Source organism: Theobroma cacao, chromosome 3 (assembly GCF_000208745.1).
Source record: "Theobroma cacao cultivar B97-61/B2 chromosome 3, Criollo_cocoa_genome_V2, whole genome shotgun sequence".
In the NCBI taxonomy this organism is placed as follows: Eukaryota; Viridiplantae; Streptophyta; class Magnoliopsida; order Malvales; family Malvaceae; genus Theobroma; species Theobroma cacao.
The window spans coordinates 13,286,059-13,296,538 of NC_030852.1; the positions used below are offsets into that span (position 1 = coordinate 13,286,059).

At 32.7% G+C, this 10,480-nt stretch overlaps 1 protein-coding gene across 1 annotated transcript; it reads right to left on the minus strand.

The window, feature by feature from the left end:
• Window positions 4,067-4,527, minus strand: LOC108661145. Its single transcript, XM_018117034.1, has 2 exons — window positions 4,246-4,527; window positions 4,067-4,201 (listed from the first exon to the last, which is right to left on the minus strand). The coding sequence occupies exons 1-2, from the start codon at window positions 4,525-4,527 to the stop codon at window positions 4,067-4,069; spliced, it is 417 nt and encodes a 138-aa protein (XP_017972523.1).

A 10,480-nucleotide genomic window follows, 5' to 3' on the forward strand; every position in this document is an offset into this window, starting at 1 on the left:
ATTGTAGGTAGTGGGGTTACTTTTCATATTTTGAACTTTTTTTCTTCTTTTTTTTTTCTTTCACATCAACATCACCTTTCCACCTTTTTCAACCTTTAACTCAATTTATATTTCCTAAAACAATATACATGCTTAGGAGTGAAGGTTGTAAAATTGAAAAATTTATTTTAAGGCTAAGCTCGATATTATGTAGTTAAACAAAGAAAAGGAAATTAGGCTCAAAAGGGGTATACTAGGGATAAAAATTTAACAAGGTTGGCTTTTTAGGTTCAAACGGTCCAAAGATGACCTAGATCATCTCCCTAACTAAGTATTGCCTAGGATTTCGCCTCGAGAGAAAATTAAGTAAATTCTAGAATTCATTACATAATCTAAAATTTACATCAATATAAACCTTCTCTAAATATTCATAATAATTCAAAGTAAAAGATATAGTGCTCAAAATTGTGGAAATCACATCCTAACAATAATACTTAACAAAAAAAAAAAATAGCATGAATCCAAACAAAAACCTTATTCACCAAAAGTTAAGAATTTAAGACAACTAGTTATCATCATTGGATAAAAAAATTTCATTGAAAAAAAATTAGCACAACTTTACTCTAGATTCCTAAAATTCAACAAAATTTCAATTCTTTTACCAACTAATCCTAAATTATTTATAAATCTAGATAAACATGCACATAAAATTAAATTTAAAACTTCACAAAATATTCACCATTAGAAAAATAAATTCATCTCCCCAAACTTAAACTAAACATTATCCTCAATGTTAGAAAAAATAAAGGAAAGGTAAAGAATACTCCCCTGATGATTGGATGGATTTTTTAGAAGCTCTAATCCTCCTCTTTATTGTTATCATCTTCATTGTAACTTGGAGGATTTTTTTTACAGCAAAAATAAATAAATAAATAAATAATTAATTAATGTAGAGAAATAAAATAAATAATAAATAAAATTAACTGAAAAGAAAATAAATAAAAAAGAGTTTTTGTTAGGTAATGGGTAAATGGGTTAGTGGGTAAGTGGGTAATGGGTAGTTCAAAAAAAAAATTTTGTGTTTGGTTAGTGGGCTGCTGTCACGACCCGATACTCCCATCGAGCCCGTGACAATTGCCGCGGTGTCCCGGTAGACACTCATTGCCCGGAATGTCAACCTGAAACCTTGTAAGGCTTTACTATCAGTTTCTCATTTCCCTTGTGAGCAACCATTATCAAATATCGTGTTCTAAAAGATTTTAAACTATTTCCAACTAAAAACAAATAAAATATTAATTTTCGTCTCATAATAGTATTTTGGTCATTTTTTTCAAAAATTTTGAAACTGGCTAAAACGTAATATACAAGTACAAAACACATAATTCATATTCAAAATGAGTTTAAAAGTCTAAAATCTTCATTTAAAATGAAATTATGGTTATTTGAATATAATAAGAAAATAAAAGAAATATTAAGTAAAATATTCTATTTTCTTATAAAACAATATTTATAGAGTTATATGTGAATAAGTTTTATAGCGTAAAAGCTAAATAAATTTATACATACTGTAATACAGTAAGCCAAAATATTTAATTTAATTTACAATAACAATAGGGCTCCCGAATATACAAAAGTAAAGAGGACTGTGAACCTACGATTTGGAAAATGCAGATCCAACGGTAGTCCTCGATGAGATCAGCTATCTACAGTCTATACTGAACCTGAAATGGGTGGAAAGGAGGGTGGTGAGATTATAAAATCTCAATGAGTAAACAGATATCATCATAAATATCTAGAGTTGAGTACATGGAGACAATAAAGTAAATCATCATAAACTGGGTTATAGCATTAGAACACATTTCGTTCAAAATACGTAAAGAGGCTTATGAATTTCATAAAAACTAGGCTTGTGCCATAAATCCATTCTTAGGGACACCTTGGCCGAGGCATCCTATCGAGACCGTCAAGGCTATTAAAATTCACATTTCACATAAATCATGTTTTTGTTTTGAAAACATAGCCATTCCTTGGCGTTGGCTGAGTTTCACCTCACGTGGTGGTTTGGCGTGAAGTGAACCCTAAGCTTTACCCCAGGAGATACCCTACGCGCCTCTCCGTTTGAGGTAAGAATATAATAGGGTTTAACGTGCCCCTCTAAAAGGCTGGTCCACAAAAACCCCCTACTGCAGTGATTAATTAATATATATGATCCACCATACAATAAAACTCAATAACATGATATGGCAATTTTGTAATTCGCAGTCTTTCAAGGCAATCAAACAATTCGCATTTCAATACAATTGCCAACTAGCCAATCATGCCCTATTTATCATAAGCCAATTAATTTAAACAATCAAATTGCCATAATTAACAATCTCCGTGTACTCTATTTTTCAAAATCACTATTAATTTCAAATAATTTATAATTTAATTTCATTGAAACACATTTAATCATAAAACATGAAAATTTACCTTTTTAAATTCCTTTTTCCATAAAATTCATGAAATCATCTAAAAACCACCCTAGATAATTAAAATGACAGTAAGTTTACTCACAATGTCTAGAATGTAAACTTTCGAAGCACTCTATCTACTGGTCCTCGGATACAATTTCCTTGCCTTTATCAGAGGACTCACCACCTTTTTCACTTGTTTTCCTTGATTTTCCACACTTTTTCTCTTGAAATTCCTCACCTAGGGTTTGTTCTTCCTTTCTTTCCCTCTCTTCCTTGCTTGGCCGAATATTTGGAGAATAATGGTATGATTTATGCTGATTTTTAAGTTAAATATTAAATTGTCCTAAGCTTGACATATGGCATTTTCTTATTGGTCCATTTTTAAAAGTTTAAAAATTCAAACATTTTATCTCCACCACATGATTAGTCAAAGGTCAAAAATGAAGATAAGGGAAGACCATGTGCTGGAAAATATCCTAGTGGTGGAAAATTACAATTTTGGCCCTAGAGTGGCAAAATTACCATTTTACCCCTATACTCTAAATTATACCAAAATTAAAATTTTTCACTTTTAAACCTCAAATCATACTCCAATAAGTCAAATTATACTCCAATAAGTCAAATGGGGACAAATAAATCTTTTTTAAAATTACCATTTTGTCCTCAAGTGGTAAATGACCATTTTACCCCTAGATAGTGAAAATTCCGGTTTAACTCCAAATTGATCCTCAAACTCCGAATTACCATTTTGAGTCATCCTTGGACTGTGACGATCTTAATCTCACCTTAAAATTCCTATTTGATCTAGTTCGAGGATTAATTCAACTTTGTTGTACCTCTAGGTACAATACCGACTTTTGTAAATTTTTCAGGACTCTCCTAGCATGCAATCATGCTATCATCACATGTATGTCATGGATAGTATTTTATAAGGTCGGGCTTTACAGCTGCCCAATGTTTGGCAGCCCATAAAAAAAAGGAAAAAATAGGTTACGGGGAGTGGGTAGCAATTGACAGCCCACTTAAAGGAGTGGGGGCCCCGTTTATGTTTTTTTTTTTTAGAGCGTGCCGCGGCTTCTAGCTTAGTGAGTCGCGGCTCCAGTCCTTTTGTATCTGGGAAGCCGCGGCTTCCCATAATGGGAGTCGAGGCTTACCACCTTTTTTGTTTTAATTTTTAAAATTTTTTTTTATGGAGTAGCGACTCATGTTATTTACACCCCGCGAAGCCGCAACTTCCAATAATGGGAGCTGCAGCTTACCACTTTTTTTTTTGGAATTTTTTTAGTTTTTTTTAATTTTTTTAAAATTTTTTTATGAACTTGCATAAAATAAAAAAAGGTGTTAATAATTTAATAATTAAATAAATAAAAATAAAAAATAAAAGAAAGTAAGTTAGAGTGCTTGGGTTGTCTCCTAAGAAGCGCTTATTTATAGTCATTAGCTTGACTATGGTACCCCCTTCTGCATTACTTTATACGGCTCGAGGTTTTCTTTATTGACCTTGACTGCTCCAGTAAGTCCACCATAAATCTCGATAACATCATAAGGATGAATTTTTTTTACCTTAACCTTGTTCCCCCACTATGGTTTAAGATTCCATGGCAAAAGATGGACTTGGGTATCAGAAAATACTACTTGCTGTCCAACAACAAATCAAGATAGCTGGAAAGTGGTGGTGGTTTTGTCTCAAGAATTGGTGCCTTCTCTGTTGAAGGTGGTGGAATAAACCTACCTTTAACCTCATTGAGTAAATCACTTTGTAGCAACTATTTGTATAGGGATACTGAGTTGCATTTAACAAATTAAATACCACTTCCTGCTCTCCAACTCTAAAAGTTATTTTGCCATTCTTCACATCAATAAGTGCTCCAACTGTAGCTAAGAATGGTCTTCCCAAAATAAAAGGAATTTCAACATCATCTTCAATCTTGAGCACAATGAAGTCTACCTGAATGTATAAATGCCCAACTTCAAGCAAAACATCCTTTATAATCCCAACTGGGTGCCTGATTGTTCTGTCTACTAATTGCAAGGTAACTATAGTAGGTTGTATCTCTTGAAATCCAAGTTTCCTGGCAATAGATAAAGGCATTATTGAAACACTAGCACCTAAATCACATAAAGCTTTAGAAATTTTAAAACTACCAATAGTGCATGGAATAGAAAAACTCCTTGGATTTTTAAGCTTTGGTGGAAGCTTATTCTGAATTATAGCACTGCACTCTTTAGTAAGTGCAACTGTCTCAACTCTTCTAATTTTCTCTTTTTGGTTAGGATGTCTTTCAAGAATTTAAGATAACTTGGCATTTGTTCTAAAGCTTTAGCAAAAGGAATATTAATGTGCAGTTTTTTAAATACCTCAAGAAATCTTTGGAATTGTTTGTCAAGTTTTTGCTTTTGAAAACATTGAGGAAAATGTGGTGGAGGTGTGAGGGCAGATTGTGATTTTTCTTTTGAATTTTTAGCAGATTTTTCAACCATAATTTCTTTTTCAACATCTTTTTCAATTTCTTTCTCATCAGATGGAATTGAAATATTGGGATTTAATGCTTGATTACTTACCTCTTTACGTACCTCTTTTCCATTGTGGAGAGTGATTGCCATGCAATGTTCCTTACCTTCTCTTTTTGGGTTGGGTTCAATATCACTTGGTAAGGTACCTTGAGGTCTAGTATTTAAAGCACTAGCAAGTTAGCTTACTTGTATCTCAAGATTTCTAATTGAAGTTGCTTGATTTTGAATGGAGGCATCAGTCCTTATCATAAATGCATCAGTCTTTGTTATGAATGCATCAGTCTTTGTCATAAATTACATGAACATATCCTCCATTGAAGGCTTTTTTCTGGCATAGGGTCTCTAGATGGAAATCTAGGGGGAAAGTTTGACTTAGCCATTGATGAGGACCCTTGGTTGTTATTCCATGAAAAATTAGGATGATTCCTCCAACTAGAATTATAAGTGTTGGAATAGGGATTATTCTGTTGCATATTTCCAACAAATTGACAAGACTCAGAATAAATGGGACAATTGTCATTGGAATGTCCTTCCCCATAAAATTTACATGTCATAAAGGAGTTCTGAACAGCATTAACACTCAGTTTATCTATTTTCTTTGCGAGAGAGGCCAATTGTATAGAAACAGTGTTTATCACATCTAATTCATGAATTCTAGCAATTTTTCTTGTACCCAATCTTTCAGATGGCCATTGATAATTATTAGAAGCTATCTCTTATAGCAAATCATAAGCCTCATCAATGGATTTACTCATAAGTGCACCTCCAGTGGCAGCATCAATAGTAGTTCTAAAAGGTCTCAGCAAACCATTATAGAAAATCTGAACTTGCAGCCATTTAGGTAATCCATGGTGAGGACATCTTCTGATCAAATCCTTATACCTATCCCAAGCCTCATATAGTGATTCAGAATCAAATTGCATGAAAGAAATGATATCATTCTGCATCTTTGCTGACTTTGTAGGTGGGAAGAATTTTGCTAAGAATTTTTGAGCCAAATCATCCCAAGTATTAATGGAACCAGCAGGAAGCGAATTTAACCAACTCTTTATGTAATCCTGATTGTCATTTCAACAATCATTCCTAAAGTCACATTTCGTAATTCTCAACTATAAAAATATTCAGTGATATACTATGGCAATCAAATACTTACATTTAGATCATCCAAAATAATATCACTCATTGTCAACTAAAAGTGACATCATTAATCAAAATATACATATATTGTTTATACTATGAATCTTAGTGATTTACATCACGCGTACACATACACAGGAAAAAGACTCTTGACTACCAGTGGAGTGACTCTGTGTGAAGGTACAACTACTGAATGCCATGGTACCTACCAAAAAGACAAATATACGTGGACACCTCAATCTAGGTCCCAACTGCCTCCGACTCTAAAAACATGAAGTTTAAAAGAGTGAGTATAAACCTAGTGAGTGAACATAGGAAGGGAACAAGCAAACGATATGGAAAGTTGTAGAAAACATGATGCACTTATGTTAAAAACAATGCAATTTAGCTTAATTTCTTGTAAAGCCCGTAATTCAACCTTTGGTTATTTAATCCCTTAGAATGAAAGATCTATGATCAACAACGAAGTTGAAAAGAGTGAAAACTATAGCAAATATCCAAGCAAGACAAGCAAGACAGAGAGTTTCTCATTGCATTGAAAATCAATTTGGAAGCAATTAACAATTTCAACATACAACATTCATTAAAATCACATAATATTTTCTCTCACATTTCTATGGTATGTGTAAACAACCACCGGCTCATCAGCTCATGTGCACTCCCACACCGCACATAGCTGGAATCATCATCCACCAGTCATCAGCTCATGTGCACTCCCACACCGCACATGGCTAGAATCATCATCCATCGGTCATCAGCTCATGTGCACTCCCACACCTCACATAGTTGGAATCACCCGTCATCACCGGCATGTGCACTCCCACACCGCACACGTGGGGTTACAATTATCACATAATATTATCATTTAAAGCATAACATATATATATCATCAGAATGTAGGAATACATTGGTTCATCACATTACACATTTTACAACATAAAACGTTTCATCAAGGGCTTGTTCCCAAGCATGATTTAGAGAAAAAAAAAGTCAAATATAATCATTTAAGTGCTTCATCTCAACACATATGTATTTCTCAAAAATAATTTAATGCAAGTTCACTCACTTGTCCTTGTTGATTCTTTTGATTGACTCTAACTTCAACTAATGTCTAAATGGACATGTGGAGCCTCTTTGGAACCTATCACACACAATATAACCATAAAAAATATAATAGTCCACAAATCTAATTATTAGCCATCTTTAACAACTTAAAATCAACCTTAACTCATTTCTCACCTTGGCAGACTTGTAGTTGAATTTTCTTAGTGAGGATTAAAACGGGAAAACTCCTTCAAGAGTTTTCAAGCTAATTTGAAGAGTTTCCCTTTCTAAAAATGCAGACGAAAATTTTTTTTTAAGGGTTGTTGTTGTTGAATTTTCTACTCATGCAAGTGTATGTATTGCAAAGATAATATAGAGATGAGTAGAGTATCAATCCCACAGAGAATTGAATTAATCCTTACAGTTAACTACTAAAATTAACACACTTTAATTTATCTAAACAAAAAATATTAAAAGCAAATTTTAAATTAATAAACTAATAACTAAAACTAATATATCAGCAAATTTTACTTTACTAAATGTAAATGCCTACCAAATCTAAGATTATGATATCCTTCAATACTTTATCTGATTATTGTCTCTCTCTCTCTCTCTCTCTTAACTTGGTTTATTGGATTAAGTTGCTAAATTAGAGTCCTAAATTATTTACAAGTGTCTGTCGAGTTTTTTATAAAAATATCTCTCCCAATTAATTTACTATATGTCTATGCAAATTAAATTGAAGAAAGATTCATTAAGTTTGTGCTCTAATCCTGGCTACATACGGCTTATAAATGTATGTCTACCTTATATGCAAATCAAACCACCTAATCAACTAAGTGTATTCGATCATACGCTATTTTATTCAAGGTTTACCTAAATCTCCTTCGTCAAGATTTAGCTTAGGTTTCCAATTCAATCTAATTGGTGATCAGGCATTTAGAAGCATTAAGAACATAATAAAATAAACAACTTAAATCCATCAAATATAAATAAAAGAGAGATAAATAATTCAGACTATATATTGAGTTCAATCATAATCTTAGATTAACAATTTAGTTCCCCATCAAGTCATACATCATCATTGAATAAAATATAAGCATTAAAACAAAACCAAGAAAATAAGAGAATAAAAGAAAATATAGAAAACTCAAGAATTGTATTCTTGATCTTCAAATCTCCTTGAATGTCACGACTCGATACTCTCCTCGAGCCCGTGACAACCGCCGCGATGTCCCGATAGACATTCATCACCTGGAATGTCGATCGGAACCTCGCAAGGCTTTAATATCAGTTTTCTCACCTCCCTTGTGATCAACAGTTGTAAAATTACATGTTTTGAGAGGTTATGAACTATTTCCAAATCAAAACAATAGAAAAATATTTTTTGTCTCACAGGGGTATTTTGGTCATTTTTCCACACAAATCTCGAAACTAGTTAAAAATGTAGTGTATGAGTGGAAAACACATATTTCATAATCAAAAATAAATTTAGATGTCTAAAACATTCATTTTAAATGAAACTATATCTATTTGAATAAAACAAAAATATTCAATAAAATATTCTATTTTCTTATAAAATAATATTTATAGAGTTACCTGTAAACAATTTTTTTTTGTAGTGTAAAAACTAAATAAATTCATACATACAGTAATACAAATAACCAGAGTATAAAATTTAATTTATAGTGACACGTGGGCCCTCGAATGACCAAAAGCATCAAAATAAGTGAACCTACAGTATTTGGATGATGCAAGTCCAACTGTAGTCCTTGACGATGCCAGCTATCTACAGTCTATCTTGATCCTGAAATGGGTGAAAAGGAGGGTGATGAGATTATAAAATCCTAGTGAGTAAACAAACATCATTTTGAATAAGCTAAAGCTGAGTAAAAAGAGATAATCAAAATATCCCATCACATCACGTATTTCACAATTTGAAAATTCATCCCAACCCATGCACATGGTTGTTTTTCATTTAATTTCTCATTAAAGCTTAAGACTTTCATAAACATTTGGCTCATGCTATCAAATAGTGCTCGATGACACCTTGATCAGAGGTGTACACTCGAGCTCGCCAAGGCTGTTAAAAATTCACATTTTTATTTCGTTTTGAAAACACAGCCGTTCCTTGGTGTTAGCGGAGTTCATCATCACGAGGTGGTTTGACGTTACGTGAACTCTATCCATACCTCAAGAGATACCCTACGGGCCTCTTCGGTCGAGGTACATATATATATCCAGATTCCGTGCCCCTCTAATAGGCTGGTCCACAGAACCAGCCCACTGCAGCAAGTTAAACCCACCATACAATAAAATTCAACAATAGCATGACATGGCAATTATTTTATTCTACAGCCTCTCAAGGCAAATCAATAATTCATGCATTTTCAACACATTTAGCAATTAAACCATTCATGCCAATATTGCCATAAGCCAATCAGTTAAAACCTTAAATTTACAATACATCAAGTGGTTTCCGATTACTCTATTTTCAAAATTGTCATTTAATTTCAAGACAATTTATAAAATCATTTCGTTTAAACTCATTTTGTTTATAAACATAAAGGTTTACCATTAAAGCTCATTTTCATAAAATTTCACCAAAACCGAATAAAACATACTTTAGATAATTAAAATGATGGTAAGGTTACTCACTTCACAATAGCGGGATTTCTACGTCGCTATTGATTCGTACTCGTATAATTATTCCTATTTGCCAGTCACCTACGTCGTTCGGCACACTCCCACAACAAACTTTCCTAGCAACAATTTAAATTCAATATACTTAGTGCATTAATTCCACTTCTCTCTCTCATTCTATCATAAATCTACATTATTTCTCCTCATTTCTTCCAATATTTTACTATTCAACTTAACACTTTCAACCAAATTATGCATCTAAATTCCTCCAACATCATTAATTCTTCACAATGAATCATTTAAAATTTCTTAATTTCATTTGAGCACTATTTGTAAATTTCACATTTTCTTCTTTACCTTAGTCCTATGACACCTCCTAATAAAATATTTAAATGTTGTATTAAAGTAATTTAAATTTAATTCATATAACCAAATAACTAATGTATAATTAAATAAAATAGGCTAGCCTCCATATAGTCCAATTTCACAATAAGCCATGGAGTAGAATAAAGAAATTTTACCCAACTAAGCTAGGTTGGCCCAAGTCTCCACCTTCATTTTCTTTTGGACTTTTCTTCCTTTGTTGTTTTTGGACCATTTTTCATGAACTTTTCCTATCTCTTTCTAATTAGGCCATGCCCATTTTCTTTCTTGTTAGGCCATACCCATTTTTCTTTCTTGTTAGGTCATGCCTATTTTTTTTCTTT